This window comes from Tympanuchus pallidicinctus, unplaced genomic scaffold (genome assembly GCF_026119805.1).
Source record: "Tympanuchus pallidicinctus isolate F22 unplaced genomic scaffold, pur_lepc_1.0 scaffold22, whole genome shotgun sequence".
Classification (NCBI taxonomy): domain Eukaryota; kingdom Metazoa; phylum Chordata; class Aves; order Galliformes; family Phasianidae; genus Tympanuchus; species Tympanuchus pallidicinctus.
In genome coordinates, this window is record NW_026294739.1 from 39,568,768 (window position 1) to 39,587,850 (window position 19,083).

The 19,083-nt window shown below is 40.0% G+C and overlaps 1 protein-coding gene across 1 annotated transcript; it reads left to right on the forward strand.

Annotated features, from left to right (window-relative positions):
- Positions 1-1,526: 1,526 nt before the first annotated feature.
- On the forward strand, positions 1,527-17,913 carry LOC128082475 (galanin receptor type 1-like). The gene is made up of 3 exons (XM_052686638.1): positions 1,527-3,087; positions 4,657-4,722; positions 16,905-17,913. The coding sequence occupies exons 1-3, from the start codon at positions 2,380-2,382 to the stop codon at positions 17,220-17,222; spliced, it is 1,092 nt and encodes a 363-aa protein (XP_052542598.1). The 5' UTR covers positions 1,527-2,379; the 3' UTR covers positions 17,223-17,913.
- Positions 17,914-19,083: the final 1,170 nt, after the last annotated feature.

Genomic DNA, 19,083 nt, shown 5'->3' on the forward strand with positions numbered 1-19,083 from the left:
GCCAGGCTCCATCCCTTCCTGTCACACAGCTGAATTGCCTTCACCTGTGCTCCCAGGGCTGACCGGGTCATTTCCCCAGATGCTCCATCAGTGGTTCAGGCCGTGACTCAACAGTTACCATACATAAACATTTTGGAGGTTTTTGAAAAATTCTGCATTTAAATCTGATGAAATCTAAAATCCCTTCCTCCTTGTTAGCAGAATTGTGCTTTCTTATTCCTATCTTGTGAGTAGTGCATCGTGCAAGCTTTTACATCTGTAAGCTGTGTTTGTTCTGCAGGTTATATGCAAATTCCTCCACCTATTGTCTCAACCCCCTTGTAGGAGAAATTACTTGTGTTATACTTGCTTATTGTTCTGCTTAAATCCTATATAAGAAAAAAAAAAAAAGCATGCATTTACTCTTATTGCTGTGGGTTCTTCTTAAATAATAGTTTCTGGCACGACTGCACTAAACAAACAAAATCAGCAGATAAAATTAGCTACTGAACGACCGGACGGAGAGAATGTTGGAAAGGGAGGAAGAACACAGAATGGCACAGGAGTGACCTGCGAGCAGTGAAGGAGGTGAAATGCCGGTAGATGGCACTCAAATCATCGGCATAACGCTGGGCTTGGGGGTCCCTGAAACCTGTACGTTGAAGCAGTTGTTCGCGAGCTGAGAGCACAGATCCTAGCAGCTAAACAGATTTGTGAGACTGCAATATTTAACAGTGTCTGAGTTGCTATGCCTCAGCAAGCAGAGCTGCTGGAGTGCAGAAGACCAGGGAGGTGCAGATGGAAACCACAACTGGTTGCAGAGAGAGGACGTTGTCTGGAGGAGGCTGGTTCAGCCATAGCGATCCGCTCACTGGCACGCAGCAAAGGTAGATACATCTTCCATTGCAATTCAAACATCTCTCACTGTCTGCTTCCCATCTCACTCTAGAGCCAGCCTCAAAACCGTGGGTGCATGCGGGTGTGGGAGGAATACAGAGCCTGGCTTTGCAACAGGTTTTAAACAAGACTATGCGAGCAGGCTAAATAAGGCAACGCTACCTCTTCTCTCAACAAGAGACAAGTCACAGTAGCTCTCAGTTTCTGCAATTTGTTTCAAAAAATAGGGGACTCCCTCCGCCCTCATCTCCTTATGAATAAGAGCTAGAGAGGTTGCACTTTGATCTAGTCCCTAAACTTGGAACCACTGAAAACGGAAACATGTATGCTTCTATGCAAGGGGCTACAGTGCAAGCATAAATCACTGCGCAAGTACTGCTAATATTTGCCTGAACTTTGTTCCCTCCTTCCTGCCTGTAGGGTTCACAGAATGTCTTCAGAAATAAAAGGAAACAGACTATCAAAAACGAGTTGCTTAGTGCCTCTTAGAATATGCATACTTTTTGTATATGCAAGTATCAAAAACATAGAAACTAAGCCATTAATCCTTAATGAAACACCTTTTAAAAAAAATCCATCTCTTCACTAGCAGTGAATATTACAGCTGCTCACAGCTACTGAGACTGAACCTTTCTTTCTCCAGAGCAAATACTCTTGGTACTGTTGGGCTGAGCGCAGATGAATCTACAAGAATCATGAATATTGAGGCACTAAGGGATTTGGAAAGAACCAAAAAGACGCAGGAGCAAGATGCTGAATCTAAGGCTTCTCCAGGTTTTTATGCTGACAACACCACAATCCAGATTGCTTCATGCTCTAACATGTGCACATTAAAAACTGAGACAAATAACAAACACTATTTTGTTGATTAAAAAAAATATATATAGCTTTTTTTTCTTTTCATGTAGACAGTTCCAATGCTGCTCCTTATAGTACTGCACACAGAATCATTTAGTATCTGCTGCTCCATCTATCCCTTTGGATAGAAACTTGTTTTTGCTTTTTTTCCCCTCACGTCTAATATCATATGAAGACTGAGCTGATAAAGATTAATCTCTGAAAGGCTCAGGTCTTGCACAGCACTTTTTTTGCTACCACAGCTCCAAGCAGAGCTGGAAAGCAGGTACGACAGGCGCAGCTCCAGGGAGTGGTGTGGGAGGGAAGCTGAATAGGAGGAGCGTGAGGAACCCAGGCTGCCACTGCTTTACCATTGCTTCATCCTCAGCCCTCCTGGCACAGACTTATCCTCTGTCACAAGATCTCCTCCATCAGCAGCTACCAAACCTCTTAGATGAGACCAGTTCCTCAGAACCCTTTGTGTGACTTCCTGGAAGATACAGAATTTGGAAGAATCATCTGAAGAAAATTGCTTCCTAAAGCAAAGGCACAGGGCATTGGAAAACTCAAGCATTCAGCCTCTGGCCGCCATTAACAAACACAGATCTTCCCCACAGCAGTCAGGGCTGCAGCAACTGCTCCCTGGTCTGCAAGCAGCCTAGATCCATGGAGGAGGAGGAAGACAACTTTATGCTTTTCTTTGGGGCCAACACCAGCAAGTGCAGCCTTGAGACTAATCAAACAGGAGCCCCACCATGCTGGTCAGGGCCTGCCAAGGGAGGTCCTGAGGTGGTGATCGTACCAGTGCTTTTTGGTTTGATTTTTCTCCTGGGAATGGTGGGGAACACACTGGTGTTTGTTGTTTTGGGTCGTCTCCGGCCTGGGAGACGCCCATCACGCAGTGCCACCAACATCTTCATCCTGAACTTGAGCATTGCAGACTTCTCCTTTTTACTCTTCTGTGTCCCCTTCCAGGCCACTATCTACTCCCTGCCAGAATGGATCTTTGGTGCCTTCTTTTGCAAGTGGGTTCACTACTTGGCCATGGCAACAATGCTGGTCAGCATCTTTACTCTGGTAGCCATGTCTGTGGACAGATACATTGCTGTGGTTCACGCCAAGCGTTCGTCCAGCATCCGCAGCAAGCGCAACGCTGCCCTCGGCGTGGGTGTCATCTGGTTGCTGTCTCTACTCATTGCCATCCCTGTGGCCCAGCACCAGGCCCTTATGAGTGGTCATCAACAAGCACCCAACAGCTCCTTCTGCTGGGAGAATTGGGCAGAGGGCTCAACAGCCAAGCAGACGTACAAGGTTATGATCCTGCTAGTGGGATACCTCCTGCCTCTGGTGCTCATCACCTGCTGCTATGCCAAGGTGGGTAAGAGGGATGAGAGAACATTCAAAAAGAGGAAAGGATCATTTCCAGCCTTTTGCTGGCTTGGATTCACACATGCAAACTACTCAGCCAACAAATCAAACAGATCCAATTTAATTGTACTCCTTGCTAGGGTAGGATGCTTCTCTGGTGTTGGGAGGATACGAGGGGTGCTGTAGAATAGAATGAAATCACCAGCTCACAAAGGACTGAAAAACATTTCTGTTCAGGTACAAAGTGAGGAACTGCTACAAGTTCACTCTCAGCTGACACCCAAATTTGTTAAAAACTTTTGCTGTTTTTTGCAGTTTTTAGTTTGTCCTCTCTTAATAAAAATTGATTACTCCTAGGAAGAAAAGAAAATTATAGAGGAAGCAACCATGCAGAAAGTTACAGAAAAAGTGTCAGAGAAAATCATTTCTGCCATTTCTTTATTTTACTGAACATGAAGTCCTGATTTTGTGTCTTGCAAAGACTTGAAAAAACATTTTAGGATTCAAGTCTTATTCAGCAAGGCATCTCTTTCTTACTTCTTGTAGATTGTTACTGATTTTTTATTTCCCCTGATTGATCTTTAGAATGTCTGAGACAGATGGTAAACCTATGAGTTGTGCTAGACTTCCAGAATAATTTTTCTGTGACTTTTAATTAATCTCTTATTGTGCAGCAGCTTGTGACTGCCAGGAAGTGGACTTCCTTATCTCTAGTCAGTTGCAGGTCAGCTCTCCTGAAAAAAAAAGTCTTGGAATTTTAGTACATGTCTGTTTAATCAAAAGTTACGATACTTTCAATGCTACTTTATTTTAATATCATCAGTGCTATGAAAAAGGGAAGGCTCTTAGATTTAAGCTATCTGCCTCTCAGGCCCTGCCTGTCACAACAAGAAAAAGCCACTAGTTTATATATTCTGTCACTGTACTCCAGCTGTTTTTTCCCCTCACTGCCCTTGGTGAGCACAGCAGCAAATGAGAAGTAAGGTGCATTTGACAAAGGCTTTATTTTGTCCATTAACTGCTTTAGAAAATTCAATCTTTTACCTCCAAAAGCTGAAGTATAAATGCTGTCAGGTCACAGTTGTGCTATAACCAGGGGCATAAAGATTGATTTAAATGTCATTAACTGAGATTTTCCTGACAGTGCTCTAACATTTCTTATGACCCTCTCCGAAAGGGAGATTTGTCAGTGTTGCACTCAGGAGTGCCAAGGCAGTCATACAGTGCTGGCAGCCAGGTCTCTGCCTTTATATGTAAACAGCCTAGAGAGTAAATGTAGATGATTTAAGTACAGTCTAAAATTTCAAATCCACGTCAAGATTCCTGTCAATTTCAGCACACAGCCAGTTGAGCTCTTACATAATGCTACATCTTCTGAAAGCTTAGTGTTTTCACCTTCAAGAAACAAGCTTTGAGAAGAAAATTGGGGAGTGCTTAAAATCAAAAGTCAGAAAGCATCACATTCAACTTTGAAGTTACTCTAGAGCAATTCTTTTAACTTTTAGTGCTTGTGTATGAAGTTCAAATACTAATATAATTCAATTTGCTGTTCAATTTATTGTTCCTTCTTTCAAGGTTTTGTATCATCTCCACACAAAAGTAAAGAATATTTCTAAGAAGTCAGAAAGATCAAAGAAGAAGGTAAATATCTTTGATTTAATTTGTACACTAATGTAATTGATATGTCATGTTTTTTAAATAACTAGTATCTTTTTCAAGTTTCATTCAGTTACAAATGTCATCCATGTCTTTCAGCTGAAGTTCAGATTCATGTTGTCAGTTGTTGTATCTTTATAGACAGCACAAAATGAGGCCATTATCGAATTGCTCTATTGATCTCCACATACATGCCTGCTTGACTGTCTTTTGATTTTTTGTGCTATAATAGAAGTCCTACAAATACAGTATTTTTACACTGACAGCAGAAAGATACTCATATATAAGAAGATCTAGGTATTAGAGTACACTTCAGTAAGTTAAAAGGAAAGGACCCTGAAAATGAAGTACCTCAGTTTTGCAGCTGTTTGCATTGCAGTTCTTTAATGTTTGCAACTATTATTTGGTGGATTTAGACCTCGGTTGGCACTTTGATCCCTTTGTGAGGCAAACATCAGGGTTATTTCATTCAAGCTGTATGAAATACGCAGATTTGCAAGAATTTACCAAGGAAAATACTAAAGATGGAATTTTCTCACTAAGGATCTTTGAGTGGATAAGCCATAATTAATGTGTTCAGATAACAAAACACCAACAGCAGTGATGAAACATGAGATTTACAGGACACGAAAAAGAAAAACTCTCTTTCACTCAGAAATGTTAAAATCATTGTGTGTGCAGTGATAAGAAAAACTGTAGGTAATCTGCCTGGTTAAAGGCAAGTTGTAGGGAGGCACTATCACTAGGTGCTGGTAGGACAATCAGGTCACAGTTTCTGCCTGCAGCACAGCAACCATACAACCCAAATGATCAGTAAGCGTGCCACCAACTAGATGTGACACTCAGAGGAGATGACTGGGAAATGCTTTGATTTGCCAGCCCACCAGCTACCATGACAAAAGGCAGTGAAGATCTGTTGATGAATTTATTTCAAAAATAGAAATGAAGTGATAAAAAATGCAGTTCTTTTGCATAGAATAACTTCATGACTTCCCAAGTTTACCCAGTTGCTTTAGGTGTAAAAAATCTCGAACAAATCCCTAAACAATTTGTATGGTTTAGATTTCACTCCTGTTCCTTCCTTGCCTGTGTATTTATGTCCCAATACAAGCTTATTTCATATATTTGAAAAGAATGCTACCAACAGTCAAAGATTACTAGCGTCATCTTCCTGCAGTGCACTGAAGTTACAAAATATTTTTTCTTAAATGACACTCATGTCTTCAAATGCATCGTTCTGCACTGTTTCCACATTTGACCTGTAGCATTAAATGTAAAACAGTTCCACAATTTCTCCAACTGTTTCCTGATTACACAACTGAGAGGACTAATCTTAAAATATACCTTCGACTGCCTTCTCAAACGTGTCAGTGATAGAGCGCTTTCTCTCTCTCCTGTTAAGTACTTCCCTAGTCATAGCTCTGAAATGCCTAGAAGCTATTGTTAATTCTGGCACTTAGACCTAGCTAAACTGTTGATCCAAAGATTAAAAAAATAAAATAAAATCAGACATCACACCACACACATGCAAACTATCTTCCAAAATTTGTCTCCTTACGGCATTTTCTGCTGAGAAATCTCCTTTTCATCTAGCTTTTTTTTGCAGACCGAACAGCATCTTTGGCATCCCTAATGCAACTACTTTTTGTTCTAACGACTTCTCTTAGAACTTTATAAGGCATCCTTCTTGCACAGTGTGCACACTAACTCTGTTCCCATGTGTGCTTTCAGAGTATCCTTGAAACACACTGAATGTCAATCATTTAAAGCAGATCTTCCTAAGAACACTTCACATTAGAGCCTAATAGGAAATTCATATGTACACGTCAGTTCTGTTAAATTAGCTTCTTTCATATGTATCTAATTGGTCCATTAAGGACAAGCAGCTGCACTTGGTTTTAATTCAAAAACTTCATCAGAGATTAAATGAGCATCTTTTGCTTATTTTACTCAGAATTTTGACAAGTGAATCTTGCTCCACATTTGGAAAGTTAATTTAGCCTATACAAAACATCTAGCTTTATGAAATACACATGTAATTTCAGTGGAGACCCTTACCACCTTGGATCCATCAAAACCAACTGTAACATAAAAGCAAGATCTTACAACATGAGGTGATAAAATTACTTGGTTCTTATCTGCTGTTTTTTGGCATGCATTTGATCACGCTGGCAGAAAAAAAATCAGATACTGATATAAAAAAAAAGAATTCAGTTTGGATCTATGGCCATTCTTACTTCATTCCTACAAATTGAAGAAAACAGGCAATTGAGCTGATATCCTTATCCCACCTCTAGGAGAAGGGTTTTAGCGTATGGCCTGTCTGTGTTGCTTCTGTTTTTAACAGATGAGCAGTGAATTTTGTAAACAGCTATTCATACATATTTCATTACCTACATCTATGCTGTTCATGCAAGCAAAGGTCTCAAAAAAAAAAAAAAAAAAAAAAAAACAAATTGCAGACACAGAACCTTGTTGAACAAGAGTTTCTAGTGAAATGTTGTCTGCATTACCACTACAAGCAAATTGTTCTGCCATGAGCTCCCATGGGTTTGCTACTCGGAACCCCAGAAACTTTCTTTGCGCTATATGGGCTCCTGAAGATAGAGTAAGTTCAAATAAAACATGGTTTAGAAATAAACTGCATGCCATAGAGTTCAGGGAAGGGACTTCTCACAGACAGCACTCCAGAGGTTAGCTGAAAACACACTGCTATTATAGCACTATAGGATCCTCTCAAAACAAACAAAAAGCCTTATGATTGGGTAAGATTTTTTATTTTTAAACAGCTTGTTTCAGGATCTAAAGCATTTGGTAACCTCATTGGAGTTTTACTATTCTTATTCTATCCAACTCCAAATAATAATGTAGTGTTGGTAATATACAGAAAAGGCCTCATCCTAATTCACACGATTTAAGCCACTGAATAGAGAAACTGATGAATGCAGTAGGGAAGCTTTGTAGGGACAAATCAAATTTAAGCCACTTGAATGGTTAGAAAGGAAGCATATTTGATCTGCCATAGGTACATCCTCTGAACCTCAAATCAACACGTGAAAGATAAGGCCAGTTTTTACAGAACATGTGAGAGAGATTGCTAGATGCAAATCTAGGGAAATTTCTAAAACCATAATGATCACATGGCCAAGTGAACAATTCCAGTGTTGTAGCTGTATATTCCTGACTTTCTTAGTTGCAGAGCTGCAACAAAGAAGGCAACATAAAACTGTATTTAATTCCATCTGAGCACATGGACTATAGTATACAATCCAGATAATTGGTACTGTACATCAACCTCATCCTTTAAAGATCATACTGTAACTTCAATTAAAAAAACAACTAACAACTGAACTTAATGAAATATGCTACAAATTTTTTATTCTAAGAAGTCATTTCCTTGTGTCTTCCATCAACTTCTTCTGCAGTTTAGATGCACAGCATGATTTCCTGTGCCCGCCTCTGCAGCAGTGCTCTCAGCCTTTCCCTGAGACCTACGCAGAGTGTGCTACCAACACACCCAGCAGAAAAGCACCAGCTGCCCAGAGGCAGAGCAGAGCTGCACAGGCAGCCATTTTTCTTTCTCTCCAGTTATTTCCTATCTTTCTACCACTGTCCCATTTGCCACAGTATTGTACTAAAAGTTTACATTATTTGAGGATATGTGGGAGCTAGAAGGACAGACAGGAAGGCCCTGTTTTCTAAGGCCAACATACTAGTAGGAAATGTTTAGATACATGACTTTTAAAATTACAGCAAGTTTGGTCTGAGTGAGCTCAGTTTATGAATGACCAAGAGAGCTCAGACAGTCTGCCCACCCTTCCTACCCTCATGCCAAAAGTCAGCATTCAAAAAATTGCTGAAAGTAAAAAGTTTGCCTTTAATAGAATCCAAGGATGATATAAAATGCTCCAGGTACATCTGTCACAAAGGAATTAAAAACATTTGTGCTTGGGATGCAATTGTAAGCTCTTAGTAACAATGTGCTAATTGTTCAAACTACTACAGTTGTTGTTGTTTTTTTCAATTTATGCACATTTGAAGCTGTAAGAATTTCAAATGCTCAAAGGTTGATGCATTCTGAATTCATACATCATTATCAAGAGACTGACCTTTAATTCACATTCCAACCTCGCTCATTTTTTTATGTAGGCTTATCAGCTACATGTCAATGTTGGACCAGCTCAATTTGATGTGCTTTTCCATTTATATGTAACATTTGTACAGATCAGGGGATAAATCCAGTAATTTCTGCTAGTTGGTGCTGAAATTCTGCATCCTGAACTAAGCCAGACCGTGCATGCAAAAAATGCATGAATGCCAGCTTCCATATTTAATTTCTTGCTAGCTGAACATACTCACCAACCTTACAGCTGAGATAGTGAGATGCTACAGGCTTCCCCTTTGCAGTTTTGGATAATCATTTACTGAGGCAGACCAGGACTATGTGCTAAGAAATCCTGTGCACTTCTCAATCACAAAATGTATTTCAGATCTGCTATTTGTTGTGTATTATGCATAGTAAAACTACAATTTATCTCCAAGGAAAGTTAACAGCTCCCCACTTAACAGTGCTGAAAAAGTGTTTCCTAATAGCCCAGCTCTAGGAACTCTGAACATACATTTGCAGTAAATCAGATATTTTAATAATGGAAATGAATGCAAAGCAAGATTTATTCTGATCATGAACTGGCCCTGTGGTGCCTTACTGGCCTCTGAAGCACACCAGGGTTCCTAAATGTTTACTTGGTTTTGTCCTGTACATCTTTAAAGAACAAACAAGTTGCAAACTGAACAACCTGAATTTTTTTTCAGGTTTAAAAAGGGTATTAGGGTTATGAATTTCACAGCTATTTTGAAAGCACCCTTATAACGAAGGAAGAGTTGTGGAATTTTTAGAGGTAACAGTGGTCAAAGGCTCCAATTAACAGACCAGTTGAAACATCTGGATCTAAAAAATAAGTACAGTTCTTCCCTCTTATTTTAGCTACAATAAGAAGGTGAAAAGATGGGAAAACATATCCTTGTTTGTTCCATATTCTTTTCCTAGTCATTCCTAACATTTCCCCCCTAACGTTTTCTTCTTACCACTGTTTGAGAACAAGGCTAATGTGTTTACAAAGCACACAAACCAAAGATCATGCTCCAAAATTACACTAGTCAATTTAAAGCACAACCTCCTTTATGAAGCTAAGATTGTTTTCTTTCTCAACTTGTATACTCATAATCCTACATTTACCTACATATAAAGTTCATCTCTCCCAGAGCTACATGAGCACAGATACACAGAGTTGATTTGGGATGCTCCTTGGAGCAGCTCTTTTTGAAAGTCAAATTACAGTTTGAGGTAAAACATTCATAAATTCTTCAAGGTATTCTGGTCAAAAGCGTTTTGGTCAAAAACTGCTTTCTTGTATGCTGAATCCTTTATCTGACTACTGTTCACACAGCCAGAGGGTTTTCGTATAGTCTTAATGATTATGATGTTTGAGGTTTAAGCACAACCGCCTCTAAGTACATCAAAGTAGCATGGAAGATCTTGGGATCAATTCAATAGCAGCAAAAAAATACTAATCAGAAGTAAAATCCTACAAGTTTTCTTGCTAATAAGAACCTGGAGTAGCAGAAATAGAGAGCTTCATTGCCAATTAGTAGATAATGGAATATCATAATGCTCATAAGCATTTATGAATACAAAGTGAGCCAGTATTAAGAGCATCAGAGGGGATTAGTAGCAAAATCACAGAATCAGAGATGTGCAGGGGAGCAGTCAGACCAGAGTGATCAAGCTTCTAGGGGAAATGAAGAGTTCACCTCTCAGCTTGCTGTGCAAACAGCCAAGATGGACGGATTCGATGAATCAAAGTTCATTTCAATCCTTCCTCTTCTTGGTAGCTAACTGCCATTTCTGATTGCAAGAAACAAAGAACAGAATAATGGAGAAAAAAAACAAAAGCATTTTCAGTGCAGTTTTAGACCAATTTAGATCAGTTACACCAGAGAGTAATAAAAGACTAGAGGGCAGTGAGAAGCGCTTCATAATCAAGTAACAGACGAGTTTTCTCTGAAGCAGAATCTTCTACCCAACATTTAAGCTGGTTGAAAACAGATACAGACTTTTTTGAAACATCTGTTTTGAAACATTATGTGCTTATCACTGAGCCATAGTGATTTCTGTAGTTCAAGTTGTGCTTTGGGACCTTCCTGGTGTTTGAACTTCACGGAAAGTCAGGCTTACAAATGCATCAGTGGGATTCAGATTTGCGAACACAGAAGAAAAGAACTTGACACGAGGAAAAGAGAAAACTTGACAGTTTTCACTTCTGCACATTGGCTTAAAGAGGGACTGGGTTCTGAGCAAAGAAATGTCTGAATCATTTCTGTCTTCAGAAAACAGAGCATGCTGGAATTGAGGGCGAAGTTGGTATGTACGTCCAGCAATACAGTAATAGATGTGCTGAGCCACATATCCTTTCCGGGCACTGATGCAGTGCACTGTCTAAAAGCAGAAGCTTAGAGCACTGTGGATCACTACATTTTTTGCAGAACACCAACCATAGGAGATTTACAACTTATAGCCAAAGCTGGCACTTTGTAGCTTACCCAAATCCAACATGAGGTGATCAAAACTTGTACAAACTGTCTCTAAAACATTAGGGAAAAGGAGATGTACTTTAGAGACAGCAGAACAGGAGAAAAGAATTTATCAGAGAAAACACATTAACTTTGTATTAGAAGACAAGAGAAAAGTACTGGCCTCCATACAGAGGCTGAGGAAGTACGGCATGGTGTGAAGAATCAGCCCTAGCTATAAAGGCTATAAGGCTGCCTTTGGGCTCACAGCAGTACATCATTAATTGAAACTAGTTTCGGTGAGTGGGGGGAAAGAAGACCCCAAGCATGGAACAAATTCATTATATACACTGTCCTCCCACACAGCAGTTTAAAAAAAAAAGGATGAGTCAGTTGTAGTTAATGAGAAAGTGCAGAAGAACAGGCATAGGTTTCCTTGTGCTTCTTCCTTTGTAACCATGGAATGGGGAGAAAAAAACCTCCATCCTATTCTGGAAACAGCAGTTTCCCTGCAAGCAAGAATATATTGTTCAATGAAAGCCTCATTGAATGTTCTTTCCCATTTCTGTGTGGCTGAGGTATCTATACAGATGGATAGTCTGATCAGCTAAAAATCTGGCTAAACTAGATCAGGAACGTGACAGGCCTTCTCTCCAAAGTCTCTGCTTTTAGACTGCTCAGCCCAGTGCATATTTTAATCTCAATACGGTTTGTTTATCTAATGCATCAGGTAGTTACACAAAATATAGATAAGCCCATGGAATACTTGAAGCATTTGATTCATTACAGTGCAATCCTAATTTTGCCCTTGACAAGTTGAAGCATTTTCATTATAATTTCATCAAGAATAACAGCTCCAAAACCACAGTAAAATGCTAAAGACTTCATCGCCCTGCAGAATGAGCCATCTCCCTCAAAAATAGGTCTTTAAACATGTTTCCTATTGCTTTTTGAAGGGCAGAAGACAACCAAAAGCAAGACATAGCTTGTTCAGGGCTAAGGAAAATAAAAAAAATCAAAGGGAAAGAAAAGAAAAGCAGGAAAGCTATAAATAAGGTTCAAACCATAAGTCACTTGGGTTGGAAGGGACCTTAGAGATCAGCTATAAAAATAGCAGAATAAGGGGAGATGGAGCACCCAAGGAAAAAAATTGTTTATTTAACAAACATATTTATGATTTCCCCTGGTCTCTACTTCCCAGCCTGCCATCGATCCTCTGTGTAGCTTAGTACACTTCCTTTGTACTTTAGCTCCAAATGAACTGCAAGGTTGTTTTGTGAAGCTTGAAAGTGAGTGTGAGATATTACTAAGCAACAGTTAAATAATCCAATACTGGCCACTGTACATGCCTAACATGGACCAATGAGGCTTCAGAAATGAATCATAGGGTTAACATGGGCACAGCTAGACCAGCATTAACAATTCAGAATTATCTGAACTGACTGAACAAACTCAAACAGTACAGAAGTTATTTGGATCAGTCTTCTGCAGCTGTTTACAGTCTGTATTAACACTATTTTTGGTTAGTGTCATGTTAAAAGTAAAACAACACATTGTTTTAGTTTCCCCTCTTAACCACATACCCCATAATTCAAAAAAGAAAAAAAAAAAAAAGATGAAAATTCAATTTCCAAAACATGTTCCTTGAGTTATTAATTATGTATATAATTGCTCTGCTATTTTCTATATTTACATCTGCAAAATCCCAAAAAGTTGGATCTCAGAAATAGCTTTGTGCTAATACACAGCAACTGCAGCTTCGTTTTTAATAACTAACCCTATGCTGAATGCATGGTTTGTCATTTCCTGGTAAGAAGAAAAGATAATCTAGATTGGTAGCCCCTATTAAGAAGAATTTTTCAGTGCTTGCAGCCTCCTAATTCAAGCACAGGGATGCTATCAAAGATAGTCTTGGTAACAAGCCTAAGCTACTTATCATTGATACAGGGCAAAAAAAGTAGCACCATTATTGCTGGTGAGAGTTAAGAGAGCTACAAGTCATTAATAATTTCATTAGCACCTATCATACCACAGTAGGCAAGCTAGACCCAACAAGACTGCTTCTTCTGTGTCTTTCAGTTCCATCAACTTCCTGTCATATCAGTACCTTATTAAGGACAGCTTCTGGTTCCCCATGTGGTCATTTCCAAGAGTTTGCAAGCAGAGGTCATTTATTCACATAGGAATATGCTTTGTCACCATATATGTCAGATAGCATTCTGGTGTGTGAAATAAGGAAGCACCTGAGATATACTAGAGGTAAGATGAATCTAAAGGCCTTTCAAAATGAACACAAACCTACTTGATGCATTAATTTCAGTTAAATCTCTCTCCTCCCTGTATTTTTTAAATTTATTTTCTCTAATCTGCACAAAAATCTTGATCTGATGAAAGAAGATCTTCCTAGACTTCAACAGATTTGATTGACTTGCAAATGCAATTAAGAACAAGTGAAGATAGCACTGTTGTCTCTCGTCCAAACATATTTTTCTGTTTCAATGATCATCTGTTTTTATTGCAGGAGATCATTGCTGCAGGCCCTATGTAAACACAACAAAGATATTGCCTGTCCAATACAGAGAACATCCCCACATCTCATCATGCAGTTGACTTTTCTGCAGGGTTAAACAAACAGGGGAAAAAAACAGTTCCCAAGAAACCACCGTTAGGCTTCACCCACGTTACTACTGTTAGCGTAAACAGAATTTACTTAAAACATATTAGCATGATTCATTCACATATAAAGCCAGAATGAATATATGTTATAAGCAGTAATTAAGTTGTAGCACACCCACATGTTCTTCAGATTTTAATGCAGGTTTTAGAAAGGTCAGCACAACATGAAAGTCCTGAACTAACTCCATTTGACTAGATAAATAAGTTCCAGCAATAGATTTAATGAAGAAATGAACCTGAACACATGACCATAGCAGTTTCTGAGAAATGCATGGTTGTTTTTTTTTTTGTTTGTGTTTTAAAAATGAAGTCAACCCCGAAGGATTTTGAAACTTCAAGAGCATCATAGGGCTGTTACTGAAGTGAAACAGAAGAATCTGAAAGACAAGTGGATTTCCTGAAATTTTGCCCCATATCTTTGACCTCTTGCAAAAAGATGGTTTATAAATATTCAACACTTGTTTATAAATATTTCTGCAGCGGCTCCCATAAGTTCTTATGCATGGGACTGCGGTCACTTTTTAGGACCAGTGACTTTACGCAGCAATACCTAAGCATCTTACTTACTTTCTTCTTGAAAAGAAATGCCATCCTACTCTTCCTGGAGCATGCTGTCATGTTTCCTCCATTGCTGTCATCACCTCCAGAACATGATCTTCATAGTTGGTCTGCAATACAAAAGCCCCCTGTCAGCCTATATGCATTCATGTACATTATAACCTCCTTTACTGATACAGGAAGAAAGAAAAAGCCCTGAATGAAGTAAACTCCAGATGAGTGAAGTGTATTGCATTTTTATTGAAGCACCACTGACAAGGGAAATACTGCAAATGCTCTGAGAATCAAATAGTATTTTAAGACACCAGAGAAATCATCAAAGACGTGATCCCTTTGGAAATCCAGCTTCAGTTTTGTTGCTCATTCAATTCCCCTGTTTTCCTCATATTATCCTTTATACAGCACTAAGCATGAAGACTTAGGAAAACAAGCTGCAGTTTCTGTCTCACCAGAAACACAAAGAGTATCAAGGGAGGAGTAAATGACTCTTGAAACATTTTCCCATTCTACTGGGAATCCAAAAATCTTCCTGCTCAGCTCAACTCGACTCAACCTCTTTAGCCACCAGTGAAATACTGCCAAGGTGATCTGCTTATTTTGGCAAGTCATACCAACTGTGGAGTGCTGATGAAAAGTTGGAGCACGTACAGAGGATTTTCAGCAGCTTTTTCACTTGACATATTGCAAGTCAGGGATAGATTCGCTTTCTCCTAGAAAAGCTTAGGCGCTCTGTTGCTGGATAAACATAACTCTGACTCTTTATAACCTCTGTTTATACATTCTAGCATAACAGGTAAGGTGACAGAGTGCTACAGTAATTTTAAATGACATTTGAAAACCTGCAGGTGTTTCTCCAGCAAACAACTGTTAGATGCAGTCTCTATAACCAGTGATTAAATGAGTTTTTTGTTCACTAGGAAATTATCTCTGTTCTAGCAAAGTGATTGCTTGCTGTTTGCTTGAAATTATGGCAGAGAGGTAGTGACCGAAGCATTGACCTAGACTACCAAGACTGTAACACTTAAGCTGAAATGAAGCCCACGTTCTCATTTTTCTTTTTCTTTTTTTCCTGCTACTTATACAACAACTCACATTTTCCTTAGGAGAAAGATAAGACCTGCATATTCACAAATTGTTACATTTATCCAAGCGACAAAATAGAAGTGATAACCTCTAAAGCACACATTTTGCTGAGAATCAGTAAGGAGGAAAAAAAGTTACCTGATAAAGTTCTATTACAATGTTTCAAGGATGGATTGAATAGGTTACAGAAAAACAAAATCAAACAAAAAACCCCTCACCTTCTGGTACCTTTAGTATTTCTGAAAAGAGATGGAAATGGCCCTGCAAAAACAGTAGGAAGGACTCTCTGGGGCCCAAGTCAGTAACATCTGAGCTTTGCTCATGTATCCCCTGCCTGCACTACATGTAGAAAGTGAGATAAAAGCAACACTCTGAGGCTGCTTAAACTTGAGAAGAGGGATTGTGACCACATAGAATCCCCACTGCAGAAAGGAAGCTACGGCCGGTTATAGCTTGCTTCTACTAGTAACTTAGTCAATGAAAGAAATCATCTTCAACAACTTCTTTCTGTACTTTTTTTTTTTTCCTCAGAAGTAATTTTCAATGTCAGACAGACTCTAAACTATACTGGGCCAAGCAGTTTTTGTTCTAGAAAGGAAAAAAAGCTTTTCAATAAATGCTGAGTTATTTCTTGTTGTGCATCCTGCAGGTGCTCTCAAAATAAGTTTCACAGCAACATTCAGAGGGCAAGAGATTTTACCTACATTGATGGGGATCTCTTTTCTGTGGTTAGCAGACTGATTTAGCTCCCAGCCCCAAAACACTGACACCCTGGTCTTTGCATCCAACCCCCTCTCCATCTGGGTTCCCTACAGCCAAAGATTCAATCCCCAAATTACCATTGCCTCTCAATAGGTGGAACGAAACCCTAAGAAACAACCTGTTAAGTATCACATAAAAATAACTCCAGCAGCTCACACCACCTTCCTTTTCTCTAGGCTGCCTCTCATCACACCCTTCCCACTCTGGCAGCCAAGCCCATCAGATTACTTCACCACCTTGCTCAGCCCTCCTGAGGCACAGACCTTCTTCTTCCCCAGCCACAGCTATTAGAGGCCATCACAGCTGTGGCCAACATCTTAAGCTATTACAAAAGCTAAAACCAGGAAATTCTGTTTTTGCAGGGAAGAAGCTTGGTTTTCAGCATTCTTACAGTCATAGTTTGCTCACCTAGCAGAAGTGTTGCCTGTATCATGTGGCCTTGGCTGTGGAGCTGAAACGCATATCACAGACTTATTGGAGCGCTGTAACCATTTAATGCCTCATCTCATCTTTTTCAGACAGCACAGACAGTGCTTCTTGTGGTTGCTGTGTTCCTGCTCTCCTGGCTGCCTCACCACATCATCACAATGTGGGCAGAGTTTGGGCACTTTCCCCTCAACAACATCTCCTTCACCTTCCGCATCATCTCCCATTGCTTGGCCTATGGGAATTCCTGCATCAACCCCATCATTTACGCTTTCCTCTCAGAGAACTTCCGCAAGGCCTGTCAGCAGGCCTTCAACTGCAAGTGCTTCCTGCAGCCAGTCCCCACTGAGAAGCTGGTCAGAATACGCATGGAGAACTTCTCTACCACACACTCAACCACTAATGTGTAAGCGGGGCTCAGAAATACCTTTCAGGAGAAGAAAGGAGGGCGGTGTCTGACAGAACAGCTATACAGGGGCATTTTAGGTACCTTGCTGCTAGGCACCATCAGAAGTGTCTCAATGCCCTTGTGGTTTCCCTAAGAGGAAACAGCTGTAGTTATGTCCATAAAGGATAAGATGTGTTTAAACAGAAGGTGTAATTATGGACAGACATGAAATGAGCAAGTTAACAATTCTGCTTGTGGGCTGTTATTAGGATGTGAGCAATGAGTGACGTGACATTTACCAAGGGCGCTGAGAAGCAGTTTGGTAATCTAGCTAACATATCAACGAATGTGTCCATTTCTTAAGCAATCATTTTACCACATGTGAGCTGTGTATGTTTTTAGCTGTGATGGAATCTCTAAATCTCCTGCAAGTCTTTGCCATAATATTTACTTACTGTGTAGTACAACATGAGGTCTCACTGATGCTCATGTCTGCGTTTGATGGCTCTGTAGAGGCTTGCATTCCCCAGGGTCTCAATGTCTGCATACTCCTGGATGTAATTATGGCTGTTAATGACCGGCTGTAATAACTGCCTAACTAATAATTATGTGAGATTTCTCAAAATATGCCTAAAAGAACTGTTTTTGTCTGAAAGTGATATTTACACAAGGCTTTATTGGTGCATGTGCTGTTCTCTGGGCATATCTACCCAAAGCTTTTTATTGGACGTGTTCTTATACAAATGTTAAAATACCTTCTTTTGATTAAATGTTTAAGTTTAAAGTTATGATTTGTGAATATATAAAGCACGTGTTACTTCAGATTTAAGAAGCATATGGCCAGAAGGCTATTACAGTGTCACCATATGGTCTGATGTCATCACTGTGTGCTTCAGTCCTGACTGATCCAGCGTTATTCTGGATTCACAGACTCTTAAGGAGCTTTTAAAAGTGTATTATAGAAGTTTAACTTGAAGTTTAACTAAGAACCATAACCACAATACCCAAATACGGTCTCGATTGCCTTCAGTATCTTTTACGACTGCCTTCAAAACGTATATGCCAATTTCTGTGAGATGTACTCCATGCACCAAACATTCATATTTTTTATTAACGTGTACGTTTTACCCCGGCCTCAAGCCCACTGCTGTGCTCAACTGACCAGCAGTCGCCCCTGCGCCGCCATTACCGCCCCCTCAGCCGGCGCGGCGCGAGGGCGGGCACGCGGGGCGGCCCCTTCCCGCCACAGACCCTCAGCGCCGGCGGGAGCCCGCGCCCCTCGTGAGGGGACACGCCGCCCCGCCGCCTCAGGAAAAAAGAACGGCTCTGTTATCGCCAGTGTCGCTTAGTTGCTGATAGAAACCAAGCCGATGCATTATGATCGTTTGCCGGGTTGTTTTGGCTGCGGATCTCCAGTCAGAAGCTGATGTTTACGTGACATTATTTAACTTTTCAGAGCTATTTTCTCCCCGGAATCGAACGTTACCTGAGAGGAGGCAGTGTTGTAGAAATCAGTCACATTATTTAGCTGGGAACTGTAGGTAGCAGAGCAAAATACTACAGCGCGGACCTGCAACAGCAGTTGGGGTCCCAAGCGAAAAAAGAAGAAAAAAAAAATCATCTAAAAGGGCAAATATACATGAAACTGGGAAAGCCATTATCACCAGCTCACTCACTCAGGAGGACGCTAAAACACAGTAACTCCACATTCATGTAACGTGGGGAAGCGCTGCAGCTTTGAAAACTGCCTCCTGTTAGATTGAAACTACGTGACACCTGAGGTGGTCAGCCTGAAAGCAGGCAAGAAAATATTAGCTTTTTTTTTTTCCTTGGAGTTTAATAAAACTAATTCATCTAAGATAATCAGTGTATTCATGTTAAAG